Source organism: Vicugna pacos, chromosome 18, assembly GCF_048564905.1.
Source record: "Vicugna pacos chromosome 18, VicPac4, whole genome shotgun sequence".
Classification (NCBI taxonomy): Eukaryota; Metazoa; Chordata; class Mammalia; order Artiodactyla; family Camelidae; genus Vicugna; species Vicugna pacos.
In genome coordinates, this window is record NC_133004.1 from 32943738 (window position 1) to 32962625 (window position 18888).

At 52.6% G+C, this 18888-nt stretch overlaps 1 protein-coding gene across 3 annotated transcripts; it reads left to right on the forward strand.

Annotated features, from left to right (window-relative positions):
• The first annotated feature begins 258 nt into the window (after positions 1-258).
• Positions 259-18805, forward strand: SEZ6L2 (seizure related 6 homolog like 2). Of its 3 annotated transcripts, none has more exons than XM_015236876.3 (18): positions 259-1410; positions 2363-2494; positions 3189-3488; positions 3828-3967; positions 4252-4453; positions 8455-8640; positions 9283-9451; positions 10090-10253; positions 11977-12177; positions 12618-12756; positions 13597-13793; positions 13912-14106; positions 16241-16432; positions 16517-16708; positions 17216-17254; positions 17438-17555; positions 17657-17778; positions 18242-18805. In XM_015236876.3, exons 1-17 carry the CDS (start codon positions 1332-1334, stop codon positions 17769-17771), a joined length of 2760 nt encoding a protein of 919 aa, XP_015092362.1. In that variant the 5' UTR covers positions 259-1331; the 3' UTR covers positions 17772-17778; positions 18242-18805. The 3 variants fall into 3 exon arrangements, with proteins under 3 accessions (XP_015092362.1, XP_006201338.1, XP_006201339.1); XM_006201276.4 differs by having other exon boundaries at positions 17682-17778; XM_006201277.4 differs by lacking the exon at positions 17216-17254 and having other exon boundaries at positions 17682-17778.
• The last annotated feature ends 83 nt before the right edge of the window (positions 18806-18888 follow it).

An 18888-nucleotide genomic window follows, 5' to 3' on the forward strand; every position in this document is an offset into this window, starting at 1 on the left:
TGGCAAAATAAGGGGCCGGGCGAACGCTGGGACTGATGGACAAGGCCGGCTCTCCTAGACTGCGGACAGGGACGATGCGGCCTGTCCTTGGGTCAGCCGATCCTTCGACCAGTCGGCCCGCAGGCCACCTCCCCCTTGGCCTTCACAAGAGCCAGCCCGGGGCAGGAGCCTGATTAATAGTGAAGACGGCTTCAGCCAATCGCCCGCAGCGCCGGGGCCTGGCCCTCTGAGGCGGGGCCGAGAAGAGCTGTCCGCTCTGGTGGTGCTGAAAGGGCGCTCCAAAGGCCTTGTGAGATAAAGCCAGGAGGAAAAAATCAAAGTTGAAGCCGCCAGGCAGCTGGCCGGGGTCATATTGTACGTCAGAGGAGGGGTATAGCCTCCCCAGATCCCAGCCCGTCATCTCTTAGACTTCCCATAATCGTAGAAACTTGCCATTCTTCTGGAGAGGGGGAAAGCCCATTCCACATGAGCTTCTGTGAAAGGGAAGTCCCACGGAGGGTCTGGAAGTGAGCTGAGGGCTTCTTAGGGGGCTGAGCAGGCACGAACCCAGCTATGCTGCTCCTCGGCACCCTGGGAAGAGAAGATTCAGATTCCAAATGTGTTGGAATGTCTCGGAGAGGGGGCATAATTACTACTGGGACCAGTGTTTCCTTTGCCTCCCCTAGGGGCCACGGGAATGAGGATTACGACCCTGGCTCATGTGGTCCCTCCTTCCTCCATCTGCACTTCCTCCTCCTCCCTCCCCCCACCGCCCCTAAATAAATCCCAGGCCCCTCCCTTCGCCCGTCCCCAGGATCTGACGTGGGCTCGACACCTTTCTCAGCTTCTCCCTCCCGCAGCTCCAGTGCCCGAGCCTCGGCTCTCCAGGTTCTGCAACCCTCTCCCCTCCCCTCCAAGACCCACTAGAGCACAGTAGGAGCCCTCCCTATCTGCGACCCCACCCTAGGTCCCCGGAAGCTGTTTTGCTTCTCCCGTCTCCTCCCCACCTTAGAATCCAGCCAGCCCGGTGGACCCAGGCACCCGAGCAAGAGGGTAACCCAGGCGACCTGGCTCCTTCGCCCTTCTCGGCCCCACCCCCTGCAGCTGGAGCCGCGCCCCCTCTCCCACAGACCAGAGAGCAGAGGACAGAGGAGACTGGGCAAAGAGGAGTGGGCTCCAGGCAACACCCAGCCCAGTTCTGCCCCTCCATCCCAAAGGGCAGAGAAATTGTCTTCCTTGCTAACTGCTAGCAGGAAAAAAAAATTAGAAGGAAAGATAAAAGCAGACGGAGGAAAGGTGACAGCTAGATTATTTAGGAGAGGCGCAGAGGAGAGAAATCGGTGTGAGTCGCCATGGGGACTCCCAGGGCCCAGCATCCGCCGCCTCCCAAGCTGCTGTTCCTAATTCTGCTGAGCTGTCCCTGGATTCAGGGTAAGGACATGGATGTGTGGGGGTGGGCCTCCGGGAAGGTCCCCAGCAGGGTCTCTACCTTCCTTTCTCCGAGCATCCTGTGCCTTCCGAGCTCCTGGGGGAGGGGAGGAGCACAGCTGACGCGAAGAGGAAAGCCAGGGTTTTCCAGCTTGTGCTTGAAGCCCCTAACCCCCTATATTGAGGAGGTGGGGAAATGAATGAGGGGAGCTTTTAGCAGTGTCTCAGGGGTTAAATCCAGGAAGAAGGGCTGGGGAAGTTGGGGGGAGGGTGTCTGCGGTGGCAGCAGAAGCAGACAGGGTACCTGGGTGGGAGATGGAGGTTCTGGGAGAGATGCCAGGCACTGCACAAACAAATGTTCTTGGACATATGGACAAAGACAGATGAACAGAGGCAGTGCTCAGAGACCAGATACTCATTCCCCCACTCTGACCTCCTAGCCAGACTCCAGGGAAGAGGGCAGAGACTGCAGAGGAGAGGGAGGGAGGGAGAGAGAAAGAGAGAGTGAGAGTGAGTGAGAGAGAGAGAGAGGGAGAACCACACTGCAGAGACTGAAACCCAGAGAGAAAGCTAGGCACTGCGGAAGCAAGGGTTGGCAGGTGCTGCCAGACCCTCTGCAGAGCCCGAGGGCTGAGGGGAGAGCACCACTGAAGTGAATATGAAGAAAGCACCCTGTATCTTCTCCGCCCTGCGGGCGCTGTCCAAGGTTGGTCAGAGCCAACGTGCTCACTGAAGGCCCACACAGCCTGGGGGAAAAGAGAGGAAGGGGTAGGAGTGTGATGGGCATCTGGGAGCCCCTCCTCCAATCTTGACTCTCAGCCCAGCCGGGACCCTCTGAGCTCCTGCAGGTCCAGCTCACTGAGGAGGGAGTAAGAGCTTCAGAAAAGATCTTTCTGGAGAAGGAAGGAGTGTCGAGAAGGGGCAGTGGAAGAGCTCACACAACTTCATCTCCTAGGTCTGCCCCTGAAGGAGGAAGAGGCACTGCCAGAGCCTGAAAGTGAGACCCCCACAGCAGCCTCTGAGGCCTTGGCGGAGCTGCTCCATGGGGCCCTGCTGAGGAAAGGCCCAGAGATGGGCTACCTGCCGGGTGAGGCCCCCAGAGTGGCAGGAGCAACAGAGAGGCAGAGGGAGGGACATTAACTCAGGGATATGGGGATGCCAAGCCAGTGAAATTCCGGGGGAAACAGAGAGATGGCTAGAGAGAATCAAAACTGGGAATAGACAGTCAGAGAACCAGAGAAATTAAGATATAATGATTAGCAGACAGAGCCAGACTGAAAAACAATCAGAGAGAAAGACAGATGGAAACTCGGAGAACCAGAATCAGAGATACAGTAGAAGAGAGACACAGTAAGAGAGAAATGCAGTGACTAGTAGATCTAGAATCATAAAATCAGAGAGTGAGAATATTAAACAGAGATCAAGAGTTCTGGAGAGTGCAAAAGAAAAAGACAGAGGACAGAGGAAGGGGTAACCAGGAGAAGGAGCCAGATCTGAATGGGAAGACGGAGAGAGAGGCTCAAGGAGACTGTTAGAGCGGAAGGTCCTGGACACAGAGGCAGAGAGGGGAAGGGAACGGGAACAGCGGGGAGGTCAGGCTGTGGAAGCGTGTGGGAGGAGATGGGAAGTTTAGATGGGGGGAAGGGAGAGGTGGGGAGACTGCCCCTTGAGGGGAGGTCTTTTGGGTTCAGTGGGGGGACTCCCAGTTTCCCTCAGCCCTGCTCCTTACCCAAGGCCCACCAATTTGCTCCTGTTCCCTGATTTCCCTTGCACTGTCTCAGGATCTGATCCAGACCCCACACTAGCCACCCCTCCAGCCGGCCAGACTCTTGCAGCACCCTCCCTGCCACGGGCCACTGAGCCAGGCACAGGGCCTCTGACAACAGCCGTAACCCCTAAGGGGAGCAGGGGAGCAGGCCCCACCGCACCAGAGTTGCTGACCCCGCCCCCAGGAACTACGGCCCCGCCCCTTCCCGGTCCCGCCTCCCCAGGTCCGCCCCTCGGGCCTGAGGGAGGAGAGGAGGAGACCACGACCACCATCATCACCACGACAACTGTCACGACAACGGTGACCAGCCCAGGTGAGGCGATTGAAAAGAGATGTGGGAGAGGATGAGGGGGAGATGGGGAGAGGCTTCTGGGAACGTGTGGAAGAAGGGGTCTAGATGGGAGAGGGGCTTCTGCTTAATAACAACAAAAGCTAACGTTTGTATATCCTCACTATGTACCAGCACCGTTCTGTGTGTTTTATCTATTATTACAGTTGGGGAAGGGAGTTCTGGGCACAGGTGGAGAGTGAGTATTGGATGAAGATGGTGAGGGGTGATGGGGAAAAGATAGATGAGGACCCCTAGAGTTTCTTGTCTAGGAGGGTAAGAACATAGAGATTCCCTCAACCTCAGCCACTTATATCTCTTTAGTTCTGTGTAATAACAACATCTCCGAAGGTGAAGGGCATGTGGAGTCTCCAGATTTAGGGAGCACCGCCAGCCGCACCTTGGGGCTCCTGGACTGCACATACAGCATCCATGTCTACCCTGGATATGGCATTGAGATCCAGGTAACTGAACTTAAGCATATGACTGTGAAACCTCCCAGCCCTTTCCTCCAGGCTGAGGGGTGTGTATGGGTTTTGTCCAGGAGCCAGAGAACTTATTTTCTGACTCAGAGATGGCCTATTTTCTGAGGCTGTCACAGTCTCTCCTAGAGTTCTGCAAGATGGCCCATGTCACTGTTGTGTTTGGGCAGCCACATACAGGAAAAAGGAAAGCAAGGGGTTGGGGGCTTAGGGAGCTACCCATCCTGGCTGACTTGCCCTGGTGGGTCGGGGTCTGTCTTCTGTAGGTGCAGACGCTGAACCTGTCTCGAGAGGAGGAACTCCTGGTGCTGGCTGGTGGGGGATCCCCAGGCTTGGCCCCCCGACTCCTGGCTAACTCCTCCATGCTGGGAGAAGGACAGGTCCTTCGGAGTCCAACCAATCGGCTGCTCCTCCATTTCCAGAGCCCAAGGGTCCCAAGGGGTGGTGGCTTCAGGATCCACTATCAGGGTGAGGAGTTTGGGGTGCTGGTGGAAGGGCAGGGACCACACTGGGCACAGGGGACTTCTTCAGGAGCCTTCTAAGGACGGGGTGATGTTAGAGTGTTTTCCTCCTGACTAGGACCCTGGGGAGCAGAATCCACAGAGCAGATCTATACACATATATCTCACACACTCACAGATCAGTGTAGGTGTGCACACATCCAAGTGACAATTCATCCATTCACTCAACAAATATTTATCAGGTGCCCACCTCATAGCAGCCCTGTGTTATCCTTGGGGAGAGGAATGAACAGGCCAGATGTAAATATGACTTCAAGGAACTCAGAATCTAGATGGACAAGTAATCAGGATGATTATAATTCAATGAGAGACCATATGTCAATGGGACGTCAGGAAGGGTGGGTATAGCTCAGTGGTAGAGCACAGGCTTAGCGTGCACAAGGTCCTGGGTTCAATCCTCGGTACCGCCATTAAAAAAGAAAAACCAAAACCTTGTGTCAAAGGGACCTAAATTTCTCCTAAGGCCACCTCTTCAGAGGAGGTGATGACTAAGCTGACACCTAAGATGAGCTAGCTAGGGGAAGGGTGGGAGGGAGAGAAAGAGGAAGGCAGATATCTAGATGGATGGAAAAACACACTCCAGAGAGGAGAAAAAAACATGACCCTCCACCTTGAGGAGTGGAGGTAATTCAGCTTGGTAGATAGAATTGTCCTAGCTGTGTGACCTGGGGTCAGTTACTAAAACTTTCTATGCCTCACTGTCTCATCTGAAAAATGGAGATAATAATACTTACCTTATGGTATTATTAGGAAGAGCAAATTAATTCATACATGTCAAGTGCTTAAAATAGAGTCTGGTACAAAATATCAGTCATTCCTATTATAAGAAAAGAATGGAAAGTGGTAGGGAAGCAGGCTAAGAGTCTACGAGGTCAGTTGGATTTGGATCACAAAAGACCTTGTCAGCTTCAGTGAGGAGTTCAGAGTACTTTATCCTGCAGGGAAGGAGGAGACATTTTGAAATGTTTTAAGCAAGACAGTGACGGCCTCAGATTTGTGACTTAGATCCAGATGACTTCCGGGGGCAGAAAAGGGGGGCTGCATCTGCAAAGGCTTGCATTCATGAGCACCCACCTACGAACAGCCCCCACACACGTATACATCCATGTTTGTATGTGTGTATGGAAACCTTTCCACGTACAAGTGTATGGTCTAGCAAACATGTGTTCATGAGGCAAGGGGCCCAGCCCACAGCCATTCCAGACACTGCTGCTGTCTCCAAACCCCTTCCTTTGCTCTTTGGAGACAGAGAGGGAACTGTGTGTTGGGCCAGTGTCCCCTTCACATCACCTCATGGACTTCCTGCCTCCTTGCGAGCTCTGCTGACCCCAGATCCCTTGTGACCTTATCCAGGACACATACCACCTTATAACCCTTCCTCACACCCTCTTCAGCCTCTCCTGAAGCCTCTGCTCCGGACCTGCCCCAGGGGTCAGTTGTGCAAGATGGTGGCGCCCAACAGCAAGCCTATTCGTGGAGAGGCCAGTGAGCTGGGAGACATTAGTTGGTGGTCAGGGCTCGGTTGTTGAGGAGCAAGGGTATGCCTTGAGGGCCCAGGGCCAAGGGCAGGACTTCAGATATTACAAAATGGCTCCCCGCTGGCTCCTTTAAGCAGCCACTTCCCTAGGGCATTGAAAATAGGACTCTTTAGGTTAAGTGGAACATTTGGGGAAGGAGGGCTATTGCATAAATTGGCCTTCTTTACCTGCCTCGGTCTTCTCTGCTTTGTGGCTTCTCCAGGCACCTTGGGGACCGAGGCTGTGTTTAAGCCCTTCCCAATCTGCACTAGCTGGGCCCTCTGGTCCAGAGTGGCCTCATTAGCTTCTCTGGAAGTCCAAAGTCTCCATTACCCCTCACCCCAAGTCCAGCAAACATTCCCATTGACAAAACGTTTTCACCAACCGTCGTTTCATTTCCTTCTCACAGTAACCCTCGGGGTAGCCATTGTCAACTCCATCTCTGAGAGGAAGACAAAGACTCAAAGCTTATATGGATTGCTCTGCCACCTGCAAATTCACTGCAAAGTCAGAAGTCAGATCCCCTAGTCCCTGACTCCCAGTCATTCATTAATTGAAGCTGAGGGGCGGGTGATTAATGTCTTCTGAGTACTTTTCTATGTTTCAGGTGCTTTGCGTGTTTCTTCTCTTTAAGGCCAGTCCTCAATGATAGGAATTATTATTGCCATTTACAGGTGAAAGGCCCTAGAGGTGAAGTCACCTACTCAAGGTCATACAGCTAATAAGTCATGAAGCTAGAACTGGAACTTAGTCCCGTCTCCAAATCTTGTGCTTTTTGACTGTTTCACACTGCTTCTTAGCTGTAATCAATTGATCAACTAGGCTAGCCTTTTAGGAGACAAAATAAATAAGGCTTGGTTCAGCCTCATAATGGCAATAGACAATTACTAATGTGATGATAAATTTATGCATGCAGATTGTGTATAGGCAAGAAGAAAACTAACTCTATGGGAAAGGGGAGGGGTCAGGAAGACTTCCTGGAGGAGGTGGTAATTAAGTTACTCCTTCAAAGATAAGAAAAAGTGAGAAGAGGGCCTTGCAGGTAGGGAATATTGTATGAAAAAAATATGGAAGTGGAACTGTAAGGAGTCACAAAATTATAATGTGTAGGATATATGGGTCGTGGGTGCTGAGAACTGAAGCTAGGCGGGCTGGACTGAACCCAGCTATGGAAGGGGCTTGAATGTCATTTTAAAGCATTCAAACGATTCTATTGGTCATGGAGAGCCATTACAGAGGCTAATATTTATTCAAATCACTGTGTTCTAAAAGGTTGTTTTTATATCTATCTTAGTAGACCATGGACTCCTGAAGGCAAGGCCTGGGTCTTTTTCATCCCTGACCCTAGAACCTAGCCAAGGAAATGCTTGTTGAATTTTGAAGTAGAGAGAGACCAGGTCTCTTACAGAATCACTCAGGACTGGAGAGTCACAAAAAGCAAAAGGTCCAGGCAAGCTGGTCCCTCCCAAGTCCTCTGCTAACCAGAACCTGCCCCTCCTACAAGATCCAGCTTTAGTGCACTTTCTCCAGGAAGCCCTTCTTAATGAGCTCTTCCCAGTCTTAAACAGACACATAGAGGCTTTCAAAAAAGAATGCAAGCAATAAAATTAAATAGAATAAGTAAGAAAAAATTGGCACCAAGTAATGCTTATTGAAGTTGAAAAAATAAAATGAGGATAGACAAGCCATTTTTGCTAGGGAAAAGCCTCAATCAGTTCTGTGCTTCTTAGCAGCCAGTGCAAAGGGAGAGAGAGAGAGAGAGAGGAGATAAGCCAGTTCCTTAAGGGAAGCAAAGCTTTCCTTAGTACTTCCTTTTCACTGGGGGATTCATTTAAGGGGCACTGAGTATTAAGGTCTTTAATGACAAAATAGTCAAAGTTCCCAAAGGAGATTCATGTGGCTTCTCTGGATGAAAGCTGAGGGTATAATACCACAGTGCACCTCAGTGGAAGAAACTCCATGTGTAGAGAGGGGAGAAAATGACATGAGGCACTTAAAAACTTGGAGCCTCAATTTCCATATCTGGAAAATGTGTCACAGCCTTTCTCTGACTACCTCAAAAGCACTACATTAACTCAGTTTGAAAGCTAAACAAGCTTTGCAAGTCCTTTTTATTATTATTAGAGCTGGATGGGGTTCAGAGTGGTCAACTGATTTGCCTGAGGTCACACAGCAAATGAGTGTTAGGGTCCACAACTTCTTTGAGTTTCAGGTATCTCATCTACAAAATGGGGGCCAAAGTGGGTAGAGCACAAAGTTTAGGGGAGATAAGGGACGTTGAAATTACCTCTTCATGAGACAATGTGTCCATGTAAGGACTCCAGTATGAAGTCAGTTTCTGCCCCGGGAGGACCTGGGGAGAGGGGAGGAAGTGCTGGGGGACCATGGCATTGGAAAGTGAGTCCTCCTTCTCCTTCTCTGCCTGATCCAGCCTACCTCTTAAGCTGTGGCTTCCCTCCCCGGCCAGCTCACGGGGATGTGAGTGTGACAGATCTTCACCCTGGAGGCACTGCCACCTTCCACTGTGATTCGGGCTACCAGCTGCAGGGTGAGGAGACCCTCATCTGCCTCAATGGCACCCGGCCAGCCTGGAGCAGTGAACCCCCCAGCTGCATGGGTGAGTCTCCTGCCACAATAGGTTGGGGCTTCTGTCCTGGTTGCCCCATTAGAGGGTCCTGAGTTGGCGATCTCTATCTTTGGGGAGCACCCATCTTGAAGGGGTTTCTAGCCTGAAGAGTCCCTATCCTGGGGTCTCCTTCTGGAGCTCTTTATCCTGAGGGTCTCCATCCTTGGGATCTCCATCTGAGGATGTTCCACCTGGAGGGTTTCCATCTGGGGAGTCACCATTCTGGAGGCCCCTTCTTGCAGAGACTCTTCATCCTAGAGGAAACTATTCTTGGGCTCCACATCTGGAGGTTCTCGATCCTGGAGAGTCTTCATTCTGGGATCCCATCTTGAAGATTTTCTATCTGAGAGCTTCAGTTTTGGGGAACTCCCCCATAACTCCCTATCCCAGGATGTCAACATCTGTGGGGAAGTCTTCATTTTGATGGAATCTCCGTTCTGGGGAGCGTCCATCCTGGGGTTTTTCTATTCCAGGGCTGGTTCCTTACCTGAGTAGAGGCCTGGAGAACGTCCTGGGGTGAGCCTGTAGGGCAGAGGCCACCCTGAGGCCAGATCCCAGGCAAAGGTGTGGGCACAACAGCTCTGAAGGTGGGAGAAAGACAAGTCACCTTAACCTGCCCCCCTCTGCCCACAGCATCCTGTGGTGGCACCATCCACAATGCTACACTTGGCCGCATCGTGTCCCCTGAGCCTGGGGGAGCTGCAGGGCCCAACCTTACCTGCCGCTGGGTCATTGAAGCAGCTGAGGGACGCCGGCTGCATCTGCACTTCGAGAGGGTCTCACTGGATGAGGACAATGACCGGTGAGGGTCTGGGCCTTGGGTCAGAGGTCCCCACCTCAGGGAAATAGGGAGGCTGCAGTGGGGAGTCGGACAGACCTGGGGTGGATCCCAGTTGGGATCTGTGTCAAATACGGGTTAGTCCTTCCCCTTTCTTAGGCAGTATAGCTGTGCAAACTAGACAAATCACTTCACCTCTCTGTGTCTCAGATTTGTCGTCTATAAAATGGAGATAACAGTACCTCCCTCTCAAGGTTTCTGTGCAGACAAATGCATTAAGATATGTAAATGCTTGAGATGCTTGAAATGGTGCCTAGCACATAGTAAACACTACAAATTTGTTTGCCATCCTCATCATTATTCTCATTCTTTATCTAACAAACTGGTATTCCACCTCTGCCACCAGTTGCTATATGTTTGATAGGTTACTTACTTTCTGTGCCTCAGTTTTCTCCTCTATAAAATGAGGGATAATAATGGTACCTGACTCAAGGATTCTTGTGAGCATTAAACAAGATAAAACATGTAAAGGTTGAGAAGAATATGTGGCATATAGTTGATGTTTGAAAATAATACCTATGAAATTAAGTTAGGGGAGCAGACAAGAAGTGAGGCAGCTTCTGAGGGGAAGCTGAGCTCCTGGCCACCTCTGTGCATCCCAGGCTGATGGTGCGCTCAGGGGGCAGTCCCCTATCCCCAGTGATCTATGACTCGGACATGGATGATGTCCCAGAGCGGGGTCTCATCAGTGACGCCCAGTCCCTCTATGTGGAGCTGCTTTCAGAGACACCTGCCAATCCCCTGCTGCTAAGCCTCCGATTTGAAGGTAACTCCAATTTGAAGGTAATCGTGGCCCCAACCCCTGTACCTTCCCGTCTTCCTGATGCCCAGGCATGTTCACAAGTGCATACTCCATCTCTGCTCATCTCTGTGTTTGGATTCCTGAAAACTGACTTGTCTTCCCACTCCAAAACTATAAGAATCCCTTCATCTGGACCCCTTCTAATTCCCTGGAGTGGCCTTTCCTGCTTAAGCTTCATGGTTGGCTGGATCCATATACAAAGCCAAGAGATCAGTTACTTTAATCTCTCCGTCCTTTCCTCCCTGTTGGCTTTATTCTCAGGTCTGTTGTATACCTAACAGTTCCAGATTTATATCTCACCAACTTCAGTAGCCCCACTAGAAAGAGAGGAAGCATAGCACTTTTCTAAGAGCTTCTGCAAAAATGCCAGGAAAGGCTTTTATTGCCCTGGCTTAGGTCATGTGTCTATGCCTGAGTCACTCACTGTAGTTAGGGGGAGGTGGTGTTATGATTGGTAGATCCACATCATGTGGCCATCCCTAGTTGGCCCCAGCTGAGCCTCATGGACTGCAAGAGGGGAGAGCATGTGTCCCAAAATGAAAATAGTGCTTTTGGCAGACAGAGGGGAACTGGATGCTGGACAGGTAGAAACAAGGAGGTCAGTGATCATGGAGGAGGCATTTGAGCTAGACCTTGCAGGATAGAGAGAATTTTAAAAGAGGAAGATTGGGAATGAGCATCTTAGATGAAAGGAACAGTGTGAGCAACAATAAAGAGGTAGAGAAAAACTTGATATGTTTGGGAAACAGAGTTTCACTGTGGCTGGAATCAAGAATTTGTGCAAAGAGTAGCAGGAAAGAGACAAAGAGCATGAACTGCTCAGAGATGGGAGGGGCTGGTTTCTGGGATGAATCAAGGGAGAAATGGAATTGGCACTTGGCCCTGATGGATGCAAAGGATTTGGACATGACACCTTATCAGATTAAGTAACAGTCAAATAAATGAGTGGATCTGAAAAATAAATTGCCAGTTGGATTCTGAGAGTGCAAAGAGAATTCTGAGGCTTGAGGGCACTTCTGCTCCATGGGCTTCAGACTCTATCTGTATCAGAGGCATCTGAGTCTTACCTCACAGATGTTTTGTGGCTAAGATATAATCAGATGGGCAAAAACTAAAATCCTCCACAAGTGTTTATTTCTGCTGACTTAGTCCAAAGTCAGACTGAGTAGCTTTTGTGTTAGCCTTAGTTTTGGATTTTAGCCATAGTATGGATAATCATGGATGATCAGAATCCAAGTGTTATTTCTGAGGAGTGAACACACCTCCAGAAGCCAGGTCTCCAAAGGCACCCCTTCTCCCAAGTCCTTTGCTGTTTCTAGAGCTAAGTGTCTCTGGCTGCGAATCAAGCAATATGGGCTTGAGACCTGGCTCTGCCACTGCCCTACTGCATGACATGGGGCAAGTGGCTGTTTGTCTGTGGGCCTCAGTATCTTCATCTGTAGAATAGTGGCTGGGATTTGACTGGTCTGGGGTTTTCTGTCCAGAAGCTGGGGAGCTAACATAAATACGTGAATGGGGAGTCTCAGGGTTTTGGGGAAACTGGAGAGTGTAAGCAAAACCCAAGGGCATTCAATTTTAAATAGCCCACTGGGGGGCCAAACAACACTTGAATTCAGACACCTTCCCTAGTCTGAGATCCCTTGAGGCCTGTCCTAATGCTTAATTCCTGTGATGGACTCCTCTCTAGCTTTTGAGGAAGATCGCTGCTTTGCCCCTTTCCTGGCGCATGGCAATGTCACCACTACGGACCCTGAGTACCGCCCAGGGGCGCTGGCCACCTTCTCATGCCTCCCAGGATATGCACTGGAGCCTCCTGGCCCCCCCAATGCCATCGAATGTGTGGATCCCACAGAACCGCACTGGAACGACACAGAGCCGGCCTGCAAGGGTGAGCCCTCCACCTCCCCGGGAGGTCCTTCAGTCCACAGACTACCCCCTGAGCTGAGGATCCTAGGAAGGATTCAGGAAGGAGAACCTAGTAAACCCAGGCCTTGAGTCAATCCCTGTCCCTCTCAGAGGCTCAGTTTTCTTGGCTAAGTAGTTGGCGGGCTTGTTAGCAAATTCGAAGGTCACAACCCAAATGTCTTCAAGAGCTAGAACTAGAGTTGGGCTAAGTCATAAGTGCTGATGCCTAGGCTGAAGAGTGGGCAGGTTTAGTTAAGAGTGGGGATGGGGAATGAACTAGGCATGACAAGAATCAGGTGGGTAATAGATAATAGGAAACCCTGGAGGGGGACTAGTGCACACTGTTGGGAGTGGTGGGGACTGTGGTGACATGGAGACTGCAGGCCCACCTGGGTCCTGAATCTGACACTGTTTCTACCCTAGCCATGTGTGGAGGGGAGCTGTCAGAGCCGGCTGGTGTGGTCCTCTCTCCAGACTGGCCCCAGAGCTATAGCCCAGGCCAAGATTGCGTGTGGGGTCTGCACGTCCAGGAAGAGAAGCGCATCTTGCTCCAAGTTGAGATGTACGTTTGGGTATTGCAGAAGGTGCCATGGGTGGGGGCTCAGCCAATTGTGTTATAACAATGCATCGGGCTGCATTCTGAGCCTGGTTGGCTGGAACATCTACACAGGATTTGGTGAACATATAGTTGGATGAAAGAGATGGCTAAGGATTCTGGATGAGGGTGTGGGACAACAGGTAGACCTGGGTACAAATCACTTATTGATCAAGCAACTTAGAACAAGTAAATGGGGGTAATGCAGCCTTCCTCATGCGCCATTGTGAAAAAGGGGCTCTGGCCTGGAGTCTCACTCTTTGGCTGTTTCTGAGGCTGCCCCTGGGCAATTTCCAGGGACTCAGGCCCAAGTTCTTGTGTCAGCAGCAGCGCACAAGATGAGTGTGTGTTGTGGGGAAATCCAGTGAGCCAATTCGGTATGAAGTGGTCACATGACTGGATAGGACCAGAAGTGGGCTTGGTTCAAAAAGCAGGTACTCAGGCGTGGCCTAGATTCGGGCAGGGTGGTAATGAGCTTGGTCTGTGATTGGTCACAGCTGGAGCAGAGCCTGGCTGTGCATCACCTGCTGATGGAAGAGGGACTGGAGAGTGGGAGGCATTGGTAATGAGTAGGGTTGGGGTTTGGGAAGCAGAAACCGGGAGAAGCCACAGAACAAATGGAATCTGGAGCAACTGGCATAGAAGAGAAGTCCATAATTGATCAAATCTGAGGCCTGGGATAGGGGAATGTGAGGCAGGAATGGAGAGTAGGCAGGGTTACTAGTGAACTGAGTTTGGGATTAGGCAGAACCTGATGAGAAGGGCCGGTAGTAACCCAGCGCCCATATCTGGTCCCACTCTCTGAAGCTTGAATGTGCGCGAAGGGGATATGCTGACACTATTCGATGGGGACGGTCCCAGCGCCCGAGTCCTGGCCCAGCTGCGGGGACCTCAACCGCGCCGCCGCCTGCTCTCCTCTGGGCCCGACCTCACGCTGCAGTTCCAGGCACCGCCCGGACCCCCAAACCCGGGCCTTGGCCAGGGTTTCGTGCTGCACTTCAAAGGTACCGAGGCCCAGGGTCCCGAAAGAGGCAGGGGTCAGGCAGGCCAGAAAGGCCCCTGAGGCTGGAAGGGTGTCCTGAGTCGCAGGGCAGTCTCCCAACTCTCTGTATCTCCCTTCAGAGGTCCCCAGGAACGACACGTGCCCCGAGCTTCCGCCTCCGGAATGGGGCTGGAGGACGGCTTCCCACGGGGACCTGATCAGGGGCACGGTACTAACTTACCAGTGCGAGCCTGGCTACGAGCTGCTCGGCTCCGACATTCTCACCTGCCAGTGGGACCTGTCCTGGAGCGCAGCGCCGCCCGCCTGCCAAAAGAGTGAGCCTGGGCCCCGCCCCGTGTTCTCATGGCCCCACCCCGTCCTCTCAAGGCTCCGCCCCTGCCCTGCTGGGTTTCACTGCTTTTCTGGGCCCCGCCCATCACCTCTGCACCCCGCCTTCGTCCGTTCTTGCCCCAACCCCTGTCCAGTCCCGAATCCATCCCTTCGCTCTGGGTCCTGCCTAGATTTTCCTCAGGCCCCGACCCTATACCTATCAGGTTCCACTCCTCTGCTCCTCAGCGCCCCGAAACTGCCCCTTTGGGCCCCACTCTCATCTTACCCGGGCTGCATCTCTCTTGCTCTGTTCTGGGACCTGACCCTGGTTTCTCTGGTTGCCCCCTCACCTTTTCGTGGCCCCGCCCCCATTGTCTCCTGGCCCCGCCTGTCCCCTCTGAGTTCCACCCTTTCGGGTCCATCCCCCAAGCCCGGCCCATCATCTCTCGGTTCTGCTTTTTCTGTTCTAGGCCGACCTTCAGTCTCTCAGCCCCCAACCCTTGGCATTACGGGGAGTCACTTTGCTGGGGCCTAGGCTTGTCAGAGAACTTGGTTTATTTTAATGCAATCACTGAAGTTCCATGCTGAGTTGGGGCTGGGGTTATGCGGAGGGGTTGGGGAACCTCCCTGCCCTGTCGGAGTTCACAGTCTGGGAGGAGGACAGCTATTTAAACAACTCAGATATTAGAGTGGTAACCGCTGGGTGACTTCAGGCAAGGTACCTAACATCTCTGAGTCTTTGGCTTCTTCATCTGTGAAGTAGGAATAGGGGGTTGTGAAAAGCAAATAAAAAGTTTTTCACCTTAGTGCCTGGTGCCAGTAAACAGGGAGTAAATAGCAGTTTCTGTAAATATGAAGAAAGGCTGTGGGAAGAGGGATGGGTTAATTGTCCTGGGGATAGGGCAGGAGATTTCAGAGAAGAGGTGACATTTAAAAGAGCTGGGATGGGGGGAATGGTAATAGTTCAGTGGGAGAGCACGTAAGAAGCATGCATGAGATCCTGGGTCCTAACCCTAGTACCTACCTTTAAAATTTTTTTAAAGAAAGAAAGAAAGAAAAGAAAAGAAAGGAGAGAGGAGTGTTTATATTTTAGAAGAGCAGAAAGGGGTGGCATCTTGTCACTTTCTCCAAATTTTGGGAAGCCTGCCACAAGGATATGGGATTGTATGTCTCTCACCTGGCCCCTAGGAGCAATAATGGGACCAATGAGGATAAATTTCAGGAAGCCAGATTTGGACTGGACTCAAGAAAATCTTTCTAGTTGACACAGCTCCCCATCCCTGGCAGGATTCACAGGATGTTCAATCTGGAACCAAGACAGGACAGGAGCAGGGACAGGAAGGGATGGAAGTGAGGCCCACAGGGGATAGGACTGGCCTGGCTGCCCAAGACTCAGGAGGGAACCTGCCCAAGGCAGCACACTGAGCCTTAAGCTGAGATGAGACCCAAGTCTCTAATCTCAGCCCAGAGCTCCATGGCTATGACTCTACCATTTCCAGATCTGCCACTCCCTGGCTGACTGACCATGGGCCAGTTATTTGACTGCCCTGAACCCTGAGCCCCAAAGGAGATGTCAGTGACATTGACCTCTTGGGATCATCAGGGTTTATGATACCGTGTTTGTAGAACATTTAGCAGGGTGACTTGCACAGGTCTAGATACAAGAAATGGCCATGACTGGGGCTCATCCACAGTGAGGCTGTAAACAAACACCTACAGGAGCCAGGCAGGCAATTTAAGTGAGCAGAATGGGCTGGGAATGACGAGAATGTGGGGAGCAGGAGGGCTGGGCCCCTCTAAACAGGACAGCTGCTCTTCTGCCGATGATTTGCCATGCAGGGCTGACCCTGCTGGGATTTAGCTAGTATGCTCTGGTAGAGTGGTTAAATATTTCAAATTTCACCCTAGGATGGGGGCCTGGGTTGCCCCAATCACTGATTTCTGGAAGAAGCCTGAAATATAAAATGCTTTGAAGTTTAAGTTTTTCCAACTCCCGCTCTCTTCATTCTGAGGATGTAGTGGGAGGTGAGGGGGTTTACTCAGAGGAGATGGTCTGTGGCTCAGGGCTCTCCCAGCTCTAGGCTTCTGGGAGATCTTTTAAGGCATGAGCTCCCCCTGACCTTGCCCTCTTGCCAACAGTCATGACTTGTGCTGACCCTGGTGAGATCACCAACGGGCACCGTACCACCTCAGATGCTGGCTTCCCTGTTGGCTCCCACGTTCAGTACCGCTGTCTGCCAGGGTACAGCCTGGAGGGGGCAGCCGTACTCACCTGCTACAGCCGGGACACAGGCACACCCAAGTGGAGCGACCGGGTCCCCAAGTGTGCCTGTGAGTCTGGAGACACCCTGGGGCGGGTGGCTGGGTGGCCAGCTCAGCAGTGCAGCTGGCCCATGACTGACATCTTCCCTGCAGTGAAGTACGAGCCGTGCCTGAACCCCGGGGTGCCAGAGAATGGCTATCAGACACTGTATAAGCATCACTACCAGGCGGGCGAGTCTCTGCGCTTCTTCTGCTATGAGGGCTTTGAGCTCATCGGTGAGGTCACCATCACCTGTGTGCCCGGCCACCCCTCACAGTGGACCAGCCAGCCTCCACTCTGCAAAGGTGCCTGGGCAGACCGGGCTGGAGGGGGTACAGCAGTGTCTGGGATGTGACAGGGCTGGGAAAGTCAGGTAGCAAATTCGAGACCAGTGGTAACCCTGCTGAGCTCCCCATTCACCCCCTGTGGGCTCTCATCCTCACAGGTACATGCAAAAGCCCTGGGGAAGTTCAAGGTCATGGAATTATCCCAAGAGAAGCAATAGAGAGGGCTTTGCTTTGACAGTCCCTTGCCCTCTGCCTAGATCTCAGTTTCCCCACTTTTGACACATTGTACAGACCTGGTTGGTTTAGGCTGCCCAGGAACCCTGAATTTTAGGGGTCTGGAGAAGAAGAACGAAGGCCCTGCTCTACTACTCCCCCACCCCCACCAAGGGAAGGATCAAGTGTAGGTTGAGCAGAGGGCAGAGAAACCAGGCTGTCCAGCCCAGCCCCACTGGGCTCCCGGCCCTCTACCCAGCCTCCTTCCCTCCCTGGCTCAGACCCCGTCCCCTCCTCCTCCTCTCCCTGCAGTGGCCTATGAGGAGCTCCTGGACAACCGAAAACTGGAAGGTCAGTGAGGGCACAGGTGGAGACCCAGGCCTGGTCGAGTTGGGAGGGCAAGGCAGAGGCCGGGGGCAGGAGGCCAGGCCCCCGGTGGGGTGAGGTCCAGGGTTCAGGGCCCAGGGCAGGAGGCTGGGAGAGCCCAGGGCTGGGCCCAGCCCCAGCTTACTGGCTTCTCCCTCCTCCCTCCAGTGACCCAGACCACCGACCCGTCACGGCAGCTGGAGGGTGGGAACCTCGCCTTGGCCATTCTGCTGCCCCTAGGCTTGGTCATCGTCCTTGGCAGTGGCGTTTACATATACTACACCAAGTAAGTACCCGACTCAGAGAGCTGCTGGCCAGGGCAGACGTCCCGCCTGCCTGGCACAGAAGCCTGGGTGAGGGGGGGTTAGGGGCTCACCTCTCGATAAGGCCCTCTATCTCCTCCCTTTCCCAGGCTACAAGGAAAATCCCTCTTCGGCTTCTCGGGCTCCCATTCCTACAGCCCCATCACGGTGGAGTCAGACTTCAGCAATCCACTGTATGAAGCTGGGGTGAGCCCTCCCCCTCCCCCTGGAGTACCACATCCCTCAGCTCCCCTGGGACTCCATAACCTTCTCTCAAGGTCTCTGTAATATCTATCTTGGGCATCGCAATCTCAGCTGCCTGCAAAGGCTACGTCAGTGAACAAAGCAAGTCAGGTGGGCCAGTAGGGAGTGGTGAGGACGGTGACTAATTGGAAAACCTGTACCCTATCCAGTCCATGGTGGAAACTAAGGCCCAATTGCCAGATCTTCTAATTGTTCAATTCAATCCAGAAATCCAGATTTTTATGTTATTTTAAGGTACTGTAGGATGAACCAAACACATCCATTGGCCCGATTCAGTCCCATCCCCACCCCATGGCCTCCAAACTCCCAGTGGTCTTTCCCCTTCCTGGTGGATGCCTCCTCCCATTTTGCTGCCTCCTCTACCCGCATCCCACTCCAGCAACTGATCCCATCTCTCTGTCTCTAGGATACACGAGAGTATGAAGTTTCCATCTGAACCCAAGACTAAGGCTGCAGGACCCAGGATGCCCCTCCTCTCCTCATTCTGGGCAGGGAGGAGTACAGGACATGGTCTCTTGCTCCCTTCCTCCCTGCTGTGTAAATAGTCTCCTGGTCCCACAAGGGGGCTTTGATGACCCTACAGTAAATAAACCAGCATCCTGTGCCCAAAGCCTCCTCTTCTCAGTTGCCAAACAAGGGGCCTCCCCCTACTACCCAACTCTACCCGCTTTTGAACCCTGGGAGGGGAACTCAGCCCCTGCTGCAACTCCTGGGGCCCCTCCTGCCCAGGGCACCCCACCAAGACTGCCCAAGAACTCTGCTGCTCCCTTGGCCATGAAGGTTCTGCCCTTCCCAGATGCTCTGGCCCTGGGCCTAACCTCTAACCCTTGGTGGGTCAGAAGAAGAGGGATAAAGGGGGGAGAGCTGGGACAAGGCCCTCCCCTCTTCCTGCCATCTCCCCAACCCTCAGTCTCCCCATCTTTGCTTCTGGATTTTTGTTTTTGAGCAATAAACAGAAAATCACCATTTGGAACTGGGCTGGTGGGGTGTGGGAAGGTGGGTCACAGAGCACTGGAGACAGTGATGGTGGCCTCCCTGGAGTGAGGACTGGGG